This window comes from Martes martes (genome assembly GCF_963455335.1).
Source record: "Martes martes genome assembly, chromosome: 17".
Taxonomy (NCBI): Eukaryota; Metazoa; Chordata; class Mammalia; order Carnivora; family Mustelidae; genus Martes; species Martes martes.
The window spans coordinates 4351995-4373565 of record NC_137905.1 but is presented as its reverse complement, the minus strand read 5'-3'; the positions used below and the strand labels follow the sequence as shown (position 1 = coordinate 4373565).

The 21571-nt window shown below is 54.5% G+C and overlaps 1 protein-coding gene across 1 annotated transcript in view; it reads left to right on the top strand.

Annotated features, from left to right (window-relative positions):
- The window catches only part of USP10 (ubiquitin specific peptidase 10), a gene marked incomplete at its 5' end in the record, with an annotated part of 71288 nt that extends 57245 nt beyond the window's left edge, over window positions 1-14043 (top strand). The window contains 6 exons of the mRNA XM_080829137.1: window positions 1097-1196; window positions 1932-2109; window positions 4827-4992; window positions 7846-7990; window positions 9764-9829; window positions 13016-14043. Coding sequence (XP_080685263.1) covers window positions 1097-1196; window positions 1932-2109; window positions 4827-4992; window positions 7846-7990; window positions 9764-9829; window positions 13016-13203 — 843 coding nt within the window. The 3' untranslated portion in view covers window positions 13204-14043. The remainder of the gene's footprint in view (window positions 1-1096; window positions 1197-1931; window positions 2110-4826; window positions 4993-7845; window positions 7991-9763; window positions 9830-13015) is intronic.
- Window positions 14044-21571: the final 7528 nt, after the last annotated feature.

The following is a 21571-nucleotide window of genomic DNA, read 5'->3' as shown; positions in this document are numbered from 1 at the left end:
CGCACTTCATTTCTCAGCATCAGCGTGTGACAGCACGTGGAAAATGTTGTCTGCTCTGGAAGCGCATCGGAGACTCAGTGTCCCGGGGCTTTACTAAGGACTGGTCCGGAGTCCCAAACTCACAGAGGGGAAGCAGGTGTGCGCCCCTAAACCACACTGTGCGATTTCGGCACAGTCTCTTCTCACTTTTTAGAATGAGGGGGGATCCCTCCCCAAATCCAGGTACCCAGGTGCCAACCAAGGACCAGCCGAGCAAGCCGGCCTCTCCAAGAACAGCTGCCTCGAGCCTGCTCTGTCCGCTCTTTCTGCATCTCGAGCGAGCCGGTGTCTGCCCTTTCCCGCACATGCAGAGCGCCCTCCGCTCTGAAGAGCTGCTCTCGGCTGAGAGCTGCAGCTCTGTGTCAGCAGACGGATGCCCCCGGAGGTGGCAGAAGGACTTCGAAAATCTTGGAACATGTGGTTATGCTCCAAAGAGTGATATGGGAACTAATCCTGAGATTGTAAGATGAGTCCGTGACTGCTGTGCGACTCATCTCTGAATGATTTTTCTGGTGTGTGTGTGTGTACAGCCGTTAGCTAAATCTTTGTCTCAGTAGCGCTTTTTACCTGTAATTTGGGTCCTTTCCCCTGTAGTTGCCCATCATCAAAAATAGAAAGAGACACACAGGGCTGCTCTCCACAACCCCCGGTGTGACCGTTAGGCCCTGGGGTTGTGCCGTGAGGTGGCCCTGGGCCTCTGTTCCTGGTCTTTTGTTTCATGTCAGCAAAAGAGCAACTGCTAAGTGACTGCTTTTATCATAAAGGCAGCACATAATTTATTGTAGAAAATTTCAGAAATACGGAAAGATAAATAAAAATTCCTGCTCATTCTGTACTCAGAAGGATGGACTTGGTCCCCCTCTCCGGGCCCCCGTTCGTCTCAGCCTGCCCGTTCTGTGGTCTGAAGCGGAGCTCCTGTAACTCGGGGAAGTGCTTCACATTCAGTCTTGTTGGAAATTTAAGAGGAGACCTGGTCTGACTGTGCATGTATAATGGTCCCTGCAGCCCTCGTGTGGGGACCAGTTAAAATTAATGTGCTCACATCTGGCCTTTTCAGGGTCGACAAGAAGATGCTGAGGAGTACTTGGGCTTCATTCTAAATGGACTTCATGAGGAAATGCTGAACCTCAAGAAACTCCTGTCACCAAATAACGAAAGTAGGTCGTGGTCTGTTTGCCACAAACCTGTGAGGACCTTCCCTTAAGAATTCTCTTCGAACGCTTGTCACCCGCCCAAGTGGTACTTTGTTTCCCCCCAGGTCTGTGACCCTTGGCGTCCCTTTCTCGCTAGGGCGAGTCTGGCTGTCTCTACGTTGCTTATTTTATAGACCATTGAGATTGTTCTATTTGGATAAATTAAAATATATCCAGAAGCTCTGCTTTTTTCCCTTCAACTCTTACTGAGAAAGTGAGGAAACTTCAGAGGAGCTGGCAGAGTAGGTGGTGAATACTGTCAAGGTGCTGGCCCCGGCCCTGCTGACATGTCGTCACGCCTCCTTCCTCTCTGCCCCGCACACGGCACGTGGCACCCCGAATGACACACATTGGGTTGTGGATACCAGAGTAGTTCGCCCCTAAATGCCAAAGCATGCGTTCTTCCGGGAGGAGGGTGCTCTCCCGTGTGACCAGAGCCCCTTTCCAAGTTAGGACGACTGGCCGCGAGGACAGTAATGCCCACTTTCCAGTCCGCCTTTGGATCTCTCAGGTGTCCTAAGCGCGCTGTCTTTGGCAGTTCATGCACGCAGGGGTCCGGTGGGCGTACGTGTTGCATTTATTCTTAACGTCGGACACACCCCGATTTCACTTCTAAAGCTAACTCTGTGCAGGCACCTTCGGTAGGACCTTTCTGTTACTGTTGCCAATGGTAGCTTCAGCAAACTGTCTCCTTTTCAGAACTCACTATTTCCAACGGACCCAAAAGCCACTCAGTGAACGAAGACGAGCAGGAGGAACCCGGCGAAGGAAGTGAGGACGAGTGGGAGCAAGTGGGCCCCAGAAATAAGACTTCAGTCACTCGCCAGGCGGAGTTTGTTCAGACCCCAATCACTGGCATTTTTGGGGGACACATCAGGTTTATGCTTTTCTGGAATACTTTAGTGCTTGCTTTTTTCAGGGGTTTGCTGCGATAAGACGTGTCTGAGAAAGTGTGGACTCGACGGCTTGCCTCTACACCCCCGTGCCCACTCTGTCCCGGACTTCCCTTTGCTTCCCTGCTCTCGTCCCGCACAGCAGTTCGGCACAGGGTGCCTGTCCCCGGGCCCGGCGGCCGCCCTGAGTCCTGCCCCCTCGCTCCCTGAGCACTGCTCGCCCTGAGCGAGCTGCACTCTGCTAGGTAGGAAGAGAAGGACTTGCTAATGGAAATACATGTTTCATTAAGAGAAGACATTCTTGTGTCTGCTGGAGAGTATTAGGCGCCCGAACCAAGTGAGCTAGAAAGGTGAGGGAGTATGGAGGGAGACACTTCGGGCACCTGGCGCCTCCTGGAGTGCCTGCCCCTCCTCCCCCCGCCCCCGCCCCAGTTCCTGTCAGCCAGCCGCTCGCTGCTCTTCGATGATGTCCTTCTAGAAGGCTTTCATTTGATCCTGAACGTTAGAGCCGTTCAGGACCACCGTGATGTGGGACTCACGAGCATGGGGGCCGTCTCCAAGGAGGTTAGTCATCCAGAGTCCCAAAGGGCCTCATCAGAGCAGGATTTCCTCTCGAAAGGCCTCATGTTGTATCCCACAAGGGCGGTTTTTTTAGTGAGACTCAGCCTTTGCTTATCCCAAATGCTGTGTATCCAAAAGAAGTAACGCCCTTCCCAAGGCATGGAAACTTTCAACAGGCTGGTAAAACCTCAGCATGTCTGTGAGCTCCTTCTCAAGCCAGTCAGTGCTGCAGTGTCGGACGGGATTCCGAAGCCGGTCCCCTCAAACGAGTCATTTCTGAGCGCTTCCCTGTGAGCTAGAGCCTGCCGGCCCCTTTGTGTTTTGAAGTCTCCCCACATCAGCCTCTTGCGGTCAGGGGTGCTCTGGGGAAACTCCCAGCCTCTCACCGCTGCTGCTGTAACTTGTTTTTGCCAGATGTGATTCCTTGGCCTGGACCTTTTGGGGAGGGGAAGCAGGGATCCAGGTCAGGCGACAGCAGTGAGAGGAGGCTGGCTTGTGACCTTAGCTCTCAGTTAGACCCCTGACGTTAGCATTCTTGGGCTGGTCCCTTAGGAATGGGAGAGAGGTTGAAGGAACAGCCCGATGGGTAGGACGGCAGCACCAGATCTGCACACAGGGAGAGTATCAAAATGCTAAGGCCACTGAGGCCAGCATTCCCGAAGACCCCACACTTGTTTGAGAATAACCGGTGGGGAAAACCAGAGTCCACTTTGTAGAAATTTCTAGCTTGGCCTGCATGGCTCTGCCAGGCCTCTGGCCTTGGGGTGGTCTTTTTATGTTGAAATTGCCTTGTTGACATTTTTAAGAAACGATGAAGATAAGAATTAGTTTTTATAAGTTAGGACACTTCTTTCCTGTGTGAAGTAGTAGTAGTCCTCATGAAGCGCGCTTCCTTGTTCAGACAGCTGGAAGGGTTTTGTGTTTTTTTTTTAATTCACTGTCTTTGGGGTGTGTGTTCACTTCCCTCTGAAAAACCAGCTCCTTTCCTCACCTTTCCCCTCAGGCCACGTAAATAAAAGTCTAAGCCATTGGAGTCAGGAGGGCCGCCTCTTGATTCCTCCACCATTTTTTTTTTAAATTTTATTTATTTATTTGACAGAGACAGTGAGAGCAGAAACACAAGCAGGGGGAGTGGGAGAGGGAGAAGCAGGCCCCCCGCAGAGCAGGGAGTTGGATGCAGGGCTCAGCCCCAGGACCTTGGGATCATGATCCGAGCCGAAGGCAGATGCTTAACGACTGAGGCACCCAGGCGCCCTCCTCCCCCAGTTTTTAACTCCTGCCGCTCTTGGAGCCGGGAAGGGGCCGCTGCTCCCCCGTGGCACCCTGGAAGGGAAGGGGCGTCGAGGTGTGTCCCAGCGCTGCTGTTCAGCCATGCGGCGCGGGCACGGGGCCTTTCAGCCGGCTCTTCACGGAATCTCTCCCCTGAAGCCTCAGTAGCCACGCACGCCCGTTTGATCCCGTTCGTAAACTAGGTCACTCAGACTGCAGAAACCTGGAATGTTTCCTTGCCGGGGCTGAGAGATGGGCCGAGCACACAAGTTGTACTCAGAAAAACTTAGAAAAAGAAAAATGAAAACCCAGCTAAGAAAACAAGGTTGAATTGGCACCTTCTTCTTGAGGGTGGTGGGTAGCCTTGTTTCCTGGAATGTTCACTTATTTTTTATTATACACGCCCTGCTCCTCTCCTCTTGTAAGTCGTTTTTGTAGGGGGGAAAACGCCATTAAAAATATTCTGTTTACCTTGGGGTTTCCTCTCGGGCTGTGATACGTTGAGAAAACGGAGAGTGTCAGCATTTTGAGGCCACGGCAGGAGAGGCGCATTTCCTGGCCGGTGCGTTCAGTAAAGTGTGGAGTGGAGGTGCAGGAATTTGGAAGATGAACGTGTTTTCTTCCCGCCTGCTTGTGCGGGGAGAATGGTCACCCTGCGGGTGGTTGCCGGAAACAGTCAGGAGGTGGTATTCAGCAGGATTATTTCCAAATTCAGTAAATTTTTGGCTTTTCTGTTCTCTCTGGTCTTCTAAAGGTGATACTGAGCGATCTCGTTTTCAGTTAATGCGTCTTCTCCTGCTGGCTTGCCTTAACGGAGAGTGGGACGGAGCGGTGACTCTTACAGTCTTCTGTTTCTGTCTCTGCCCCTCAGGTCTGTGGTTTACCAGCAGAGCTCAAAGGAGTCAGCCACTTTGCAGCCTTTCTTCACCCTGCAGCTGGACATCCAGTCTGACAGGATCCGGACGGTCCAGGATGCGTTGGAGAGCTTGGTGGCAAGAGAGTCTGTCCAGGGTTATACCACAAAAACCAAACAAGAGGTATACTCACAGTTGATCTCGAACGTCACATGTGCTGAGGCTCTGTGGTGTGGTGGAAAGAGCCCAGAAGTGGGAGCGCGGAGAAGTGCCTTTCCATTCTGCCTCTTAACCCCGGTGCTTAACTGGTTTGGATTGGAAGTTTCGACATTTTTGGAATGAAATGGTCGAGGCAGATGCTCCCAGCAGCCTCCTTTACCTCTAAACCATGGATCCCAAGGTAGTGGCTGCTTGGATTGTTTGTCTTGAGCTACTTTTAATTTTCTGATAGTCGAATTACGGTGGGGTAAAAATCAGTACCACCTCTAACGGAGGCCACGTAGCTTCTTTACATCCCTGACGCCATAGAGCAGTTCCGTGAGATTAGTTAGGGGGGAAAGGAGACTCCAAACCTATCTATTTTTCATTTGCTTGTAGGTCTTCAGGGACATCGACAAATAGAAAGTAGCTGTTTTCTTGTCTGTTAGTCTTTCATTCGATCTGAAAAGGACAAAAGCCTGAGTCCTTTAGTTTTCAGGCGTCAAGGGAAGCAGATAGCTTCGTGGGGTGTACTTGTCGGCCAAGGCAGGAGAGGGCGAGAATATTCTGCTCTCAGAGAGCTTACTGGTTCCTGGGGTCCCAATGTACCAGCTGCCGCCTGTTTTCCACTCAGCGGTCGAGGGGGTCTTCTCCTTTGCCGAGGTGATGCCTGTGAATGCGGAAAAGCACACGGGGGAGGGGACTGTGGGCTAGCTGGGGGTAGAGCTCACCTGCACAGTCCCTCGCGTCCCTGGGGAGCCTGCTGTGAGCAGACTGTGTGGCGGCCGAAGGGGCAGGAAGAGTAGACGCTGCCAGCACCTCACCGAGCTCGCTGGGCCTCCCTGGCCGGGCAGCCCACGCTGGGAGAGCAGTGCGGAGGCGGACTGGAGACCTGTGGTCATCTGGGGCCTCCTGCTCAGACTGACGAACCCGTCTTCTTGGGGGATCCACACAGAGTTAGGCCTAAGCCTCCACCACGTTTTCGGACTTGCTTCTTATGACTTGTATTTTATTTAAAAAATACAAGTGGCAGGAGCGAGAGACGGAGTCTTGGCACTTGTCTGCAGTGAGTAAGCAGAGTCTGGCGGTGGAACTTAACGAGAGAGAAAGTGGGTATCTGTTTTCGGTGAGGTTGGTTGGTGTGACCGAGCTGTGCGCTTGGCTCCTTCTGTGGCAGCTGTGGCTGCGGAGGTGGCGTCGCTGTCCCCGTGGCTCCCTCCTCGCTGGCTCTCCTCTGGCCACCCGTGGAGGTTGGTGGGCGCTCATCCCGCAGGCGGTTTCCTGCCTTCCCCCGGGCTGCCAGGAAAGCCCCCTCGTGGGTGGTTTTCTTCTCTTGCTCCTGCTCCAGTTAGCCGTGGGCTTCGGGGATAGCGGGGGGTGGGGGGGGTGGAACAGGGGCTTGTTCTGGATGGCAGGTGGAGGAAGGACGCAGGCGGAAGAGGCATTCCGGTGAGCCATGAGGAAGGAAATGGAACTGCTCACTCGCAGCTCCTTGGTGGTGGTGTGTTACCGGACCAGGAGCAACACCACCCAGAGAAGCAAATGGTGGAGAAAGGAAGATTTCGGCCAGTTCGTATGGGGTGGGGATATTTGGAAAGAGCAAGTATCCCATTTTCTGGAATGTGATTTCTTTAAACTTTAATATTTTTATATTTTAAGGTTACAAGATTTTTTGCTGTGGGAACACATGATGAAGGTCCATGGGAAACTATGATTATATAAACTACTTGCTGTATAGAAAAGATGTGGTTTTCTTGGGTGAAGAAAAGTTTGTCTCGGTTTGTCTGGAAACCCAAAACACAGGCAAAAATTTCAGATTAGTCAGTTAATGAATTGCCTGAAAGCTGGCCTGGGCCACCAGCACTTACAAGCATCCCGGAGACATGTTCGTCCCAACTCTTTGGTTCACAAATAAGGACGCTGGAGTCCACTCGTCAGAACCCCAGTTTCTGACTGTCGAGCTGTAGCCACACTTGTCCACCATTCACACGTTTTGTTGGGTGTGGAGACACCAGGATGCAGACACACGTTGGGACTCTGGAGGCATATCGGGTGGTCCCACAGCTGGGGTCGGAGTCTGGGTGGGAAGACAGGTGCCCGTTCAGACAACGTCCACCTGGATACGTATGTGGTCTTCTGAGCGCTTCGTGGGTTTCTCATCTCTGCCGTATCTTTTGGACCGTGACTCAAACACATTTCCGCCAGAAGTGTTCTTCATGTAAACCCAGGAAGCATCAAAGGGTTTGTAGGTACAAAGAACAATAGATAAGGAGAATAAGAATGGTTCGTGAGGACACGTTTTAACGAAAAGCAGCATTCGTTAGACCTGCTAAAGCACGTAAGGAGCATATAAATGGAGAAAACTGGCACTTGTAAAATTAATGTTAGAATAGATGGCTTTTGGGGTATTGGGAAACACCCTGGCCTCACTTTGATGAGTGCTGTGGGACTTGTTAGAAAGTGTGCTAGTGCATACATAACACAGAGTTCTGCTGCGACATTCGCTTTTCAGTTTCTGCGCCTGTGTGTCGTGACCGTCACAGAGCAGGGCTTCTGAGGGGGGAGTTCACACGTGGGCTCGCGGAGGCCGTGGGGTCTTCTGCGGTTGTGTTCACAGGATGGTGGCCTTTCTGTACGAGGAATGTCGGTAGCTCTCAGAAGGCCTCTTAGCAGAGTGTTAGATGTTGAGAAGCTCCCTCGACCCAGCAACGGCCGAGCGGTGCTGTCCTGGACCCTCAGGCCACGGGCTCTCGGGGGGGGGGGGGTCCTTGTGCGATGGACGTGCATCATCTGCCGCGTGAAGTAAGGCTCGGGGTCCCGCTCTGCTTTGTGCCTCAGGTGGAGATAAGTCGGAGAGTGACTCTGGAGAAGCTCCCTCCCGTTCTGGTGCTGCATCTTAAGCGGTTTGTTTACGAGAAGACTGGGGGATGCCAGAAGCTCATCAAGAACATTGACTACCCTGTGGACCTGGAGATCAGCAAAGGTAACAGACACGGAGGGCGGAAGCGTTCGTGGTGACAGCTGTCCGGGCAGTCCGTGAGCTTGACGCTTGGCGTTTCTGTCTACTGTCGAGAACAAGGAAGTTCTCATGTGACTTTCTGGTTTTCAGTTTCTCGGCCTATCACAGATTTTTGTATTAAAATTGGCACCAAAGGAGCTCTTGAAAAATAAAGGCAAAGATGAAGAAACCATATACTCTTACTAGATCAGAAGAATAGAGATTCTGTCCATCAAAATGAGCATCGTTTTTCTAGAAACGTTTTATGGGTTAGTGGTACAAAATCGTTTTCTTTATACTAAGTGTTAACAGCTGCGCAGCCCAGCCTGGTGAAAGGGGCTTTTTCAGTGAAGTGAGAGAGTTGTCCGTAGGCCCCTGGGGGTTCCTCTGACCTCTGGTTGCAGTGACACTGGGTCAGGTTTGTGGCTTTCTGTTGGCCACGAGTCTCTGTCAGGTAACCGGGGCTCAGCAGCCTTGATGCATTTTGACCAAAGCACCAAGTTCCAGGTGTCTCGGTGAAAGTGCAGCGTGAAGGGGAACTGTCCTTGAGCGTCCGGCTTTGTGAAGAAGGTGCTGTGCCGTCCAGCCTTGACTGAGAACAAGCTGGAGACAGTTCTCAAATCATCAGGGAGTGTGCAAAACAGAAAAGTGGTTGTGGGATGTCATCGCTGGGTTCTGCAGAGGAATGCAGCCCCTTCAGTCCCCACCACGTAGCGTGGCCACACTCCACTCCTTCCCGGGCCCGGGGACTCCCAGACTGGGGGTAGCTGGCCTTGCCTAGAGCCCTAGGCAGGGACGCTGCATTCCTGCAGCCGATGTCCAGCTGACGGGCTGACTCCTGGGCCAGCTTGTGGTCCCTCCCATTTTCACCTTGGAGCTGCTTCGTTCAAAGGGAGCATGTTTTTCTGATCCCGTTTGAGAACCAGAAAGGGGAAGAAATACCAGCTGAGAATCACATACCGGGTCACACACCAGGTCGCCCGTGCTGTTGTGCCTGGGCTGTCGGGTGAGGTGTGCACACCGAGCCCCACGGGGCATCCTGTGCCCCTTACTCTTGCCTCTTCCCTCCTGCCCAGATAAACCGTCTGCACTGACGCCACGGGCTTTATTTACAGACCTTTGCCGGCTGGCTGTGCTCTTACGGCAGCTGCCACCTTAAATGCTTTCGAGAAAGAGGAGTTAGCTAAGGCAGGACCAGAGGCCCCGGTGCGGGTCATGGGTGGGGGATGGGAGGGGCCAGCTGGTAGGGGCCGTGCCGGGCCCATCTGCAGGTGTGCTGCCCCTGTAGGGGGCCCCGGGGCCCCGAGGACAGGGCTGCCCGCCTGCCCAGCTGGTGGACCGGTGCCTCTTTGGAGAGACTGTCTGACTCACACGGTGGAAGTTTTGTGGTCTCACGTGTGAAACATTCCAGTTCTTAGGTTTCCTGGCGCTGTTTTGTTTTGTTTCTGAGGGGGCGGCTGTCTTTTCCAGCGGTTAGGCTATCTGCTTGTAAGCGGCTTCTGGCACGAGCTGGGCGGGCTCAGGGTGTTCTCCTGCTCTCGCATGGCTGCTTGCTGGCGGGGGGCGTTGCTGCGCCGCCTGGCTGGCCCCCCACGGGCAGGGCCTGCGTGCCGGGGGAGGCCGTGGGTTTTGTTTGCCTGCTGTGTGTGTGGGGGGGGTGCATGTGAGTGGGGACCATTGTCACTCTTTGCTTCCGTTACTCTGAGCCTTTCTTGAAGTGCTTTTATAGACTGGAGCTGTTGATATTTTGTTTTTCAGAACTGCTTTCTCCAGGGGTTAAAAATAAGAATTTTAAATGCCACAGAACCTATAGGCTATTTGCGGGTAAGTAAATTTGTCTATTATTTCCTTACTGAAGCAGTGATAGGAGGGTCTGTGCCCAGGCACGGTTTGCTCCAGCACAGCCTCACGCAGACCCTAGACTCCTCGGCAGGTTTCCCCGTGGACTTGCTAAGTCAGGACGTCTTTTGATGAAAATGTGTGTTTGTCCTGACATCCGGTGCTTGAAATGTGACTGAATATCCTTCCGGCTCTAAGCTGAATCCAGTCCTTGTTTAGCATCTTTTCTGTCTTCGAGTCCGAGGGGCAGGCGCGAGGCCGCGGGCCTGGCAGTTTAAGGGTGTGACCTTGGCTGCGGTGGTCGCGGTACCTGTGTGGCGGGGTGCTACCTGTGGGGGGCTCTACCTCTGCGGGGGGCCAGCACCGCGGAGTGGCCTGATCAGGTTAGGGGAGAGGGGCCCACACGGACGATCTGCTGGATGGTCTTCAGTGCACTGGCTCGCCCGGGCTCCTGGGCTGCAACACTCCGGCTCGGAGCTCTCCGAGGGGGATGATGGCATCCTCAACCCCAGAACTGGGGGCCCTGACCCCTCTTACCTCCTGGCCCTCCGTTTCCTGAGGCCCCTGGCGTCCTTCGTCTGCTTTCCTTCCTCTTTTGCAGCCCGAGTCTCCCGGGCCTTTGAGGCTTTATGTCTCTCTTGGTAGTCACCATTTGCAACAAGCGCGGGTACTTTCTGGCCTTTTTTATTGGAATTTTCTAGCTGTTTTGTTCTGTACACTTCCTTTTGTGTTGGCTTTGGTGAGCATGTTTGTAATTTAAAATGACAGGAGCGTTTGTTGACCGTCACACGTTCACTGGACCTTTCTACTAGGGACCTTCTGTAGTATCTCATTTGTTCTCGCAGCTGTCCTGAGGTACAGGTGGTGGGGCCCCCTCGTCTTATAAAACAGGAAACCTGAGTTCTGAGACAGACACTCTCCACTCTGACCGGTGGTGGCTGGGCTGGGCTTCACACCGTCACTGCCAGTCCCTCCTGTGCATTTAGGAGGTTGGGTTGGGCCCTGATCAGCGGGTCAGGTCCCTGTTGCACACGGGTGGGGTTTGGTCCAGTCCGGTGTTCCTGCTTGCGGCTCTGCCCGTTGTCTTCTCTGCCAAAGCCGTGATGATGGCTTCTCCCGTGACAGGGTGGCCACGTGCTCCTGTGGGGTCCCCAGCCCTTTCCTTGCCCTGCCTTGTCACGGAGGCCCTGCCGCCCTGGCTCAGGCCCTGCAGCCCGCCTCGGAGACCAGAGCAGCCCTGGGGTCCGGCCCGCTCGGGGAGCTCGGCCCCAAGGTCCCAGCGGGAGGTGAAGTGCTGCTGTGCTCGCCCTTGCCGCTCCTCCCCTCAGGGCCATTGCCGGGCCAGGCTGGCGCTCAAGGGTGAAGCCTAGGAGTCCCCTGTCCCCTGCTCAAGGAGCCCTGGGTCCTACTCTGCCTGCCGCCGTGGTCCCGCATCCGAACTGGGGCTGTCACTTGCGTTCCTGACTCCTCCTCTCACGGCTTCTAATCTCAGAAATAAGGGCATTGTATTCGATGGGTTGGCATTTTTTGTAAAACGTGAGGAAGGAAGCACTTGGTGAAAATGGTTCTGACTGTGGGACCGGGAGAGCACGTGAGTGCAGCACTGCCCGGCCCTGTCCCGTTGGGCTCACCTGCAGCCCTGACACGCCCTGCCGGTCCCCAGGCCGCCGCCGCGGAGACCCCGGCTGCGTGCAGTGCCTGCTCTGGAGGATTGCGAATGCAAGTGTCCGGAAGGAAATACGGGTCCGCTAAACCACAGGTCCCTTACATCCCACTGATGGGTCACTTCCTATAAAGTCTTGTCCAAGTCGTAGGTCTTGGAGGTGAGAATCCAGAACAAAAGCCCGAAAGCAGATTTGGGGTCCAAGGGACCAGCTGTGTTGAGCCTGTTCACGCCCTTGATGCCCGTGTGATCTCGGTGACCAGCAGTGCCTGTGCTCATCCCACTGCCGGCTTCCTGCCTGGTCGTCCTGCAGTCTTCCGCCCTCGGGTGTCCAGTCGTGTTTGTCACAGGGATGGCTGGGGCCAGAGCCGGGGAGTCCTCTGAGCCCCAGAGACTGCTTTGCCAGAGGGACTGTCCTCCCACCAGCAGTGGCCACGGGCCTGGAGCGGGCTGGGTCCTCCTGAGGTGTGACCGTGGCCGCCAGAGCCCAGTGACATGCCCGCCAGCTAAGTAGGGTGCCTCTCCAAGTGACTGTCCTTTTTGCCCCTGTGGTGGCACACAGCCCGCCTGGCCATGTTGCAGGCCACGCTGGGTGTTTCCTTCCCCCAGCCTCCTGTCAGCTGCCTGGGCCCCTCCGCCCTCCTCCTCACGGAGGGAAGATGCGACCTTTGGTGTCTTTAGATGACAGATTTTTTTTTTTAAAGTAAATAACAAGTGGTATTTATTATAGTTATTTTGGCATTATTTGTTAAAACATAAAAAATTAAAACATTTTTTAAAAGGGAAAAGGGTGATGGACTAGTGCCATGTTGGTGGGGCTGGCTGCACTCGGCCCGTGTCACAGCCCTGCTGTCCCTCCTGAGACGTGCAGTCACTCACTGTGATGACAGCCCCAGAAAACCCGGGTTCTCGGCTATTTGTGTTTTTTCACAAGCATGTTTCTATGTGTCCAGTCCTCCTGTCTGTCCTTCTGCCGTGATGCAGTCCGCTAACCATTCCTTCTAGCGTGGGTATTGCTGTGGGTCCGAGATTCAGACGCTCTCCGTAGAGCATCCGGAAGTGGGGTTGGCTAGATGAAGGGCGTGAGCGTTTTGGGTCTCTGGGTGGCGTTTCTGGAGGTGGGTCGGTGGTGGGGCTGGGGCGTCTTTCGCGCTCGGGCGTCTTTCGCGCTCTGTCCCCGTGTGCTCTCCTCAGCGACGGACGTGGAATGGTGGGCAGTCCTCGCCCGAGGAGCTGGCGTGCGGGACGGCCCCACGGAGCTGGCATCTTGTGTTTGTGAGGCGTTAAACATCCTTAAAATGTCATTAAGATACACGCATGTGACTTTCTCTTGGAAATTGTGCAGAGTTTTGATGATGTGACCTAGCTTTGTGTAGTGATGTCTCTGTGTCCTGCCTGCCTCGGTGAGGGGCGTCCCATGCAGTGGCTCTTGGGGGGGGGGCTGGTGGGCGCCCTCGGCTGCAGGGGTGCAGCTGTCTCACCGGGTCGCCCGCGGGCCTCTCTTGCAGTGGTCTACCACCACGGCAGCAGCGCGACGGGCGGCCACTACACCACGGACGTCTTCCAGATCGGCCTCAATGGCTGGCTGCGCATCGACGACCAGGCGGTCAAGGTGATCAGCCAGTACCAGGTGGTGAAGCCCACTGCGGAGCGCACAGCCTACCTCCTGTATTACCGCCGTGTGGACCTGCTGTAGCCGCCCGTGCGCCGTGTGCCCGCCGCCCGCTTGCAGACGCGACCCCCTCTGACGTCCTCCCTCTCTTCAGCGGCTCTCTGGAGAGACTCTTCTCCTTCGCAGAAATGGGCTAGAACGGAAAGCAGACGCCTTGGGGCTTGTGCACAACGGTTCACGTTGACGTCCACCTTCCAGATCAAAATCATTTGGTTCAAACAGACTGTCGCTTGGTTTAAGAAAATACACACAACCCATGTTTCTGAAATAATGCCGATTCCTGAGTAAGAAGGGGGACTTGCGTTGATTCCCAGTCTAATTGCTTAGTAGAATAAATCCTGCACCAGCAACACTTGTAAATTTGTGAAAATGAATTTTATCTTTCCTTAAAAAAATAAATTTTTTAATCCATCACACTTTCCTTCCCACCCTTTAGTTTTTGATAAACGATAAAAATGAGCCAGTTATCAGAGAAGAAATAGTTCTTACTTCAAAAGAAACGTAAATACAAAAAATAAGTTGCTGGTTCCTAACAGGACAAACACATTGTAATAATCGTGCAGTGAGAGGCTGCTTACGAACACATCGCAGAGCAGATGTTTGGAGTTCAGATGTTAGTCCGCATAGATGGGTGATTGTAAACTTTATTGCCATTAAAAGATTTCAAATCGCATTCATGCTTCTGTGTACACGTAATGAACAATGGGCAAAATAATGAAGATTGATATTTCCCTAAGTCGCTCTGTTTAATTCTGCTGTCTGCTCCTCTTAATGCTGCGTCTCTAATTGTACACAGTTTAGTGATCTCTAGGAGTACAGAAGTTGTCGCCCATCAATAAAAATCACCAAGTTGGTTTAAAGCTGTGCGTGGTGTTTCTTTGACTGCAGTTGCCTCTTCGTTTCTGGAGTTCAGGGGAGGGGGTGCGAGGACACCCCCAGAATTATAGTGAGCCCTACGACCAGGTGAACCAAGACTCGGGTTGTGCTTGTTGAATATCTCCAATGTTAGTGACTAGTGATCTGGGGAAATGGGGTTTTTGGATCTTCCGGTAGCAGAAGAGGGGAGGGGGAGGGAAAGCGGCCCTGTGCTGTTCCTGGCCCCGGCGTGGTCAGCGTCACCAGAGCGGCGGCCTCAGATTGTGGCCGGACATCGTGCTGCTGGGGCGTCTTAGCAGCAGCTCAGGCACCCCTCCTGGGTTGTGGAAAGGAGGCCTCCCCAGGCGGAAGAGATGGGGAGGCGAGAGGCCGCGTGTGGTCAGGCCACCCCTGGTGGCTCTTGTGCCCATGGTGCCCCCACTTCCAGGCCAGGCACACAGATCATGGTAACGTCCTAGGATCCCCAAGAAGCAAGTTTACATGGTTGGAGCCTCTTCCCCAGGCTCCTCCTTCAGCAGCTGGTGGTCTTAATCCTAGACTCGGGCCACCCGCGTTCAGAGCTTCCTCCTCAAATCACAGTCCTAGCACTGTCCGCTTAGCCCGCTTAGCTGTTGTCACTCTAATCTGATTTGCTTGGCTGACTTACAAGTTACAGTTAGGTTCTCATTAAAGGAACGTACAGCCCTTAGGAACGCATGGTGTGTGGAGTCCAAATTCACTTTGGGGGAAGCAGCCCCCCACTAGCAAGAGCCCAGCCAAAGACGGGGTAAGGCCCTATCGTGGGACACTTCGTCGAGCTCTGGGTTGTGATACTGTGATCCGGGTCATGGCCGACCTGTCCGGTAGACCCCTGGCCTCTGTAACTCGTGCTGGTCCTTCATCCCTGGTGGGCTCAGCGGCTCTGTCAGTCAGACTGAGTGCCCTCTCAAGGATAGGGCCCTCTGATCCGAGAATGCCTCTTCACAGGAATCCGCAACAGAACAGCAGGCAGAAGAGCATCCTTGTTGGCGCCCGCTTCCGCGTCCCCGAACACAGCCCGTGTGTTCAGGTGGGAAAGTACTCCCTCAGATACCATGGGTGGGTTTCTGCGGAATCCTGAGGCTGCTGTTGGAAATAGTCACGGAGGCCAAAATCTATGGGAAATGACTGAGGTGTTGAGAAACTTGGAAAGATCCCAAGTGTCTCTCAAGAGTGGTAGAGATGCGTTAGTCCAGCAGGGCCCTGGGCATCTCGGTCCATGTCCAGTGTCCGGCAGCACTGCCTTCGCTCAGGGTTGCTGCCCTGGGTGGGAATCCGGACTTCTCAGCTCAGCCGTCTGGTAGCCAGCAAAGGGCTCCTCTGTTACCCTCCGTGTGCACATGTCATTTGTTTGGAAGATAAGCGCTGGCTTTCTTTGGAAGAGGTGGCGAGTGTAACCCTGTTGCACCTACCTTCTCCGATCGGATGTGTGTGAGACCGAGTTGGTGCTTCCCTGTTCTCGTCCCTCGGATCGGCACACCCAGCTGCAGACAGAAGAGGGAGCTCCCAAAGGGACAGGATATGTCACGAGGGGACGTCAGCCCGGAATCAAGAGTTCTCATTTTGTCCCCTGGAGTGAATAATTGGTCCCTGGGTAGAGAACAAGATCATTCTAGCAAATGCGACATTTTCTAGGGTCCTGACTGAATTACTGCCCACCTGTTAACCTGCTCTTGAGGTTTTGAACCTGGGGTTCAGCATTTTATGCTGTAGTGTTACCGTTCTTGTAAGTTTCATAGACTCTTTCCCTGGTGGTAGGTCATTTACACTTAGAACTGGGACCGTTAACCTTGGTGTTGGGGATACAGGTTTAGGGATTTTCCTTCATTAGCGTAGGATTTGTCTTCATCGGCATCTCTTAAACCCATGTGGATGCCGGGGAACTGCTGGAAGTGTGTTATGGGGAGGCTTTTCTTTGATGTGTGAGTGATTACTAACAGGACTTGAACATTGTCTCACAGGAGGAACGTAACGAAATTTATCTGGCTGGTATGTTTGCCCAGTAGCCGAGACAGTACCTGCAGTCCCGTGGGTCCCATTCAGAATGAAGAACGGTGCTCATCTCGTTGCCCCGTTGGTGACACAGTGCACTTGGCCGAGTGGCTCATGGAAGCGCCCCGCTTTCCTTTCTCCACGCCGTTAGTCCCATCCTCGTGGGCTGATGCGTGGGCGCTGTGAGCCGGAACTTCGTGATTAGCTTCTGTCTTTAACCATCTTCTGTCTTTCCCTTGGTGGAGATTTCTGTCTATTGCTCCCAGAGACGGCTTGCCCTTGACCAGGCCAACGGGTTAGGAAGCTAAGCGCGCAGTCGGAGTGGGGTGCTTTGGATTCAGAAGATAACCCTGTGGCTTTAGTAAGCACAGCAAACAAATGTGCATTGTCGGACGCACCGATCTCACAGTGTGTTTAGTCCCTCAGGACGGACGGGAGGGCCCCGGCTTTCCTGTTACCCCTCTGGCTCTTTGTCCCCAGTGAAGACCGTGCCCATTTCACCAGTTCCCTGAGGGTCATTTACCGACGTGGCTTTTAAAAATAGCTAGTGACCGGCAAGACCACCTGTGCGCAGACACTCTGCACCAGGCGTCGTGTTTTCCATTTAAAACCGGTCGAGTACATTGCTAGGCAGGCACGGCTTTCCTTCAGCAAGCCTTCTCTCTCGCTTCCTAGCATATTTTGTTTTTTAAGTGTTGGTATTCATCTTCTGGACTAACCCGTCCCATCTTTAAATATCTTTTGGAGAAAAATTTATTTGCTTGAAAATTGAAACTGACCGCAGAGCCTGGCTTCACTCTGTGGGCATGTTTGTTCTGAATTTTGAGGGATAAATGATGAACCAGCACACAAGGGCTCCGTACCCTGGCGCAGTCCTTCACCCCCTTGTTTGTGCCCTGCCTCCACGGGAGGGGACCCCCCGGGGTCACTGGTGAGCCGGGGCTTGGGGGGGACCTTCCTCCAGAGGATTTGCTCTGCACGGTTCTCCCCGAGTGGCACACGTATTCTGTTTCTCACACTTGGTTGTGTCTCTTGCCATTCGCTGATCGTCATTGGGGTCATTTGCTAGGCTCCGATTTGCTGCACACAAGAGCCTTTTGTCAAGTGATCCTTCCTTGGAAATAAATCGCAAGCACAATTTAAAGCCCCTGTGTGCGCATTGAAGGACGCGTGCTCTGTCCTGCTGGCTGTTTGTGCAGTGCTCTCTTCGGTCTCCAGGACTAGTGCCGAGGGATAGCGCTGAAGATGTTCTCCTTTGTTTATAAACTCCACTTTCTCTGAGATTCCCGTGTAAGGGCTTGCCCGTTGTCTAGTTTGTCACTTGCTGGAAAGGTTTCCTGTTTGTTTTCTAACAAGTAAAATATTAGGGTAGCTTTGTTTCTTCTGTATGAAACCAACGAAATGAAAGTGTGCGTTTGAAGAGTTCCCGGACGGGCTTAGGAACACCCCATGTTGCTCCCGACACATTTGGGAACCAGAGAAACCTCAACACTGTGGTGTTTTAGTCTTGGCCTTTTTTTTTTTTAAATACAAGGGTTTTTGTTTTTTTGTTTTTTGTTTTTTAGGGTTTTCATGCACCCCAAAGGTGTTTTGGTCTCTGCTGTCCCGCCATCTGCATGGTTTTTCCAGTGTGGGGGATCACCCGGGGATTCTGGGATTGGGTCTGATGGACTGACCTTGGGTTTCTGCCTGTCCTTCAAAGAAAGCAAAGCTCTTCACATATTTTTCTGAGAATTTGGGGATTCTTTATGTGATTTAAGAAGAAACTATTCCTCTGCTTTAAAAAAAAAAACGATTGAAAGCCTCTCGTGCGAGATGTGGGTTCACTTGCTGGTCCTGAGCCCTTACTGTGTCCTCACTCAGTTGCTGGGCCCCTGCAGCGTTGATCTACGTGTCTGTCTCTGCGCAGGGAGCCCTCTGTTGATGGCTGTCTAGGTAGCCCTGACCCTGCCGGGCTGGACGGGCTTCCTTCCAGTAGCACCACCCCGTTCCGTGTGCCCCGGAGATAAGCGGGTGCCCCCCGCTTCCCAGCAGATCCCACCCTCACACCTGAGGCCCATACGTGAGGCCTCGGAGCGGGTGATGCGGTGACAGAAAATGTGTTACACTTTCGGGAAGGTATCAGTGTCACATTGTCACTTGGCAATGAGTGACATGTGCCTTCTAGGACGCTGTCCCATTCCCGGTGGCTTCAGATGCACCCTGCCAACCGGGTCACCCCTCCCAGTATGAGAAGTGCAGGCTCAGCTGAAACTGCGACCTGGGCTGCGGACGGGGACCCCTGGGTGCCGGGACTAGGGGGTCACCGTGGTGTCCTCTGTGGTCGCCCTTGGGTGCTCCTGCTGGCTGCCCCCTCAGCACCTCTCTCTGGCTTCCCCGCCTGCCCTCCTGTCTCAGGCACACGCTTAGGGCTTGGATTCGCTGTTTTTAAGATGTGGCAGCTCAGGCTTGCTGGGGACCAGGCCTGCTCCCGAGCTCTTTGCAGGCATTTGGCCCTCTGGCGCCCCCTTGAGTCCGTGTGTATCTCCTCGTGCACCTGGGGAGTTGGCCTTCGTGGGGCTGGCTTGGGTCCATGCCCTGGGCCCGGCTCCCGGGGGCGTCCCTGCGGCCTGCCCTGCTCTCCTGAGCTCAGCCCTCCGGAGCAGACTGGGGCGGCAGAGGCCCGTGGATGTGGCTGCAGAACGGAAGGGAACACGTGCGCGAGCTCCCCGTGCTTGTGGCATTAAAACAAAAGCCGCAGAGTAACAATGATAGAGACGGGTGCTGAGGCCGCACAGCCCGCTTTCCAGACTCCCCCGCCCCCCCCCACACTAACCCGTTGTGTGACTTTGGGGAGCTGGCCCAGGATCTGGTCTGAAACGGCCACGGGTAGCACTGTCGCATCAGGATAATAGACATGCTCTCCCAGCAAGGCCCTGGGGCTCAGCGAGCCCCAGACACCGGCGGCCCTCCTGCTGTCATCGCAGGGCTTGCGGCTGGGGCCTCGTTGCTCACAGCTCACGTTGGAACCTGCGTCCAGCTTTGACTCTGCTTCCTTGGTCCCCCATTTGAATTCTGCCATCTTGTCTGTTCTGGGTGCTTCTGTTCAACCTGGACAGCTGGGTAGTGTCTTCTGCCCGGTCACGGCCCACCAGGGTGGAGAGATGTTTGCCGCTGGCCAGGTTTCCAGTAGAAGAACGCCAGTGTGAGTGGGTGGTGGGCTCTCCCCGTCACGGATGGCCCCGGGGAGGCCACCCTCAGCGGCTCCGTAGGAAGGGTGCTGTTCCCACTGCCTCTCTTCGGGTCAGAGTCAGAGCCGAGGGCCGGCTGTACCCTTGCCTTGTGTTCTTGTTTTTGTGTGTGTGTGTTTTCTTTAAATGCCTACTCTTCTTTATAGCTTTAATGGGACTTCAAAAGGCAACAACTCAAAGTCACTAGAGCACAGGAAAAATAAACCAAAGACTAGTCCAACCGAAGACTTAGAGCGACTGAAGATTTGTTTTCAAGTAAATAAAGATCTTCAACTTGGGCTTACAACAAGAAGAAAGCACGCATTTCTTTCTATAAACACAGCACTTTAAAACGTGCTTTATTTCTGTTCTGGGACCGATTAAGGGCACAGAAGGGGTGGTGAGGCTGTGGGAAGGGAGAAGGGATGCAGGGGAGGAGGAAGGACAGGCAAGGTGGCTGGCAGGGGCCCGGGCCCGGGGGCGCCTTGGGGAGGCCTGGCCCTCCGAGAGACGGCGTGGACCGTGACTGCAGGTCGCAGTGCTGGGCTGTGGTGCTCGCCATCAGCCGCTCCAGCCGGCTTCCTTAACCCTGACCCCCTAACCTCTGCAGGGACGAGCCTCATCGTGATTTCTCCTGGAAACAGACCTCACTTGAATTCTCAAAGTCTCAGTGTCTGAAGAACGGTTTGCATTTTAGAAGTTGATTTTAAAAATTTGGAGGCGTCCTTCTTGGCCCGCAGGCACGCTCCTTGCTCACAAGCAGGTGGTCGCCTGATTTCTCTTGGAGCGTGGATTTGTCTCTGTCCCCAGTGCCCGAAAGAACCACGTTTCCTCTGACTCCCGAGTGTCCTCCGCCCACAATGAAACCTTCTCAGTGTGTTGGTGTCCGTCCTCGCAGTGACTGTATATAACAGGGATCAAAGGGAAAATAAAATTCACTGGAAAAACAAAATTAGATCCATGGGGTGGACGGTGCCTCCAGTCAGAGCCTTGGTGCTCTCTCCCTGGAGTGGTGGCCCCAGCAAGACCTGCTTGTGGGGTCTGGCAGGCCCGTCGCCGGCCCCTCTTGCCCGGACTGGATGGGATTAAGTCATGGTTCGGAACTGGAGCTGCAGCCCGGCTCTTTCTGAGGTGACCTCCCGGCCCACGGAGCAGATGACCCACACTGGGTCTTTCAACACCCCCCTGCCCAGTGCAGACACCCCCGAGCAGGTTTGTGGCTGGTGGAGCAGGAATTGGGGGGGCCAGGCCCCCCTTTCACGGAAATGATGAGCTCTTCTAAGCGATGGTGCCAGAGAGCAATAAAATCGTGGGGTGGGGGGGAGCGTCAACCCCAGACGCCTCTGTGCTTTGTTGCGACGGCGGTGGTTTGGAAAATACTGAGAAGCAGAACCAAGCGGCTGCCGTGAGTCTGCGTGTTCATATGGTTCGTGTTTGCCTTGGAATACCCGAAAACCCAGCCCTTCAATTTCACTTGAGTCAAAGTGATACATTGACTGAAATGTCCTGTCCTACTTAAGTGGGGGCGACTGCCAGGCTGGGTGGGGCTGGGGGGGCTCCCATGCAGCACAGTGCACCGCCTGCAGACGTGCGGCTCCGTGGCCTCTTGCCTGGTCACACACCCACGGGAGCCTGTCCAGCCGCTCCCGCCCCCCAGGGCCCTGGGTCTCTCATGCTCGGCACTACGGGCCCATGGGCCGCTCCTTCTCTGGGGCCGGGCCGTCCTGTGCATCGTAGGGGGCTAGGCAGCATCCGGCCTCCACCCCCTCCCTCTGTGACACCCCACACGTCTCCCTACACAGCCCCAGTGACCCCAGGTCGAGGACGGCTGCTGGAGACAGTTTTGACCGTTTGGGACTCCCTGTGAATGCCGTCCCAGAGAGCGCACCCTTCTGCCGCCTTTCACCTGATGTGACTTCTCCGAAATGAGCCACGCGGTGGTGGGCTCCGGCCGCTCGCCCTGGATGCCGAGGAGCATCCCCCGGTGGACGGACCGCGGTGCATCGGTGCTCGTGTTGCTGCCCAAGACTCTGCGGAGGCTGCTCCTTGTCTTCGGCGCGCGTGTGTGCTGGTGTCTCCGGGGTGCACACCGGGAGGGGGAGTGCGGGCCCCTGCGGTAGGCCCAGGCTGAGCCCTCGTGCACACCGCCACGCGGTTTTCCGAAATAGTTGCACCAATTCCCGCTCCTCCCGGCGTGGGAGTCCTCTGCGGGGTCCCCCATTGGGTCCCTCGTGGCGTAGCTTGTCTCTCCTCGGCTCTGCTCCCGCCCCGATGTCCCAGCCTCTGTGGGATGGGCT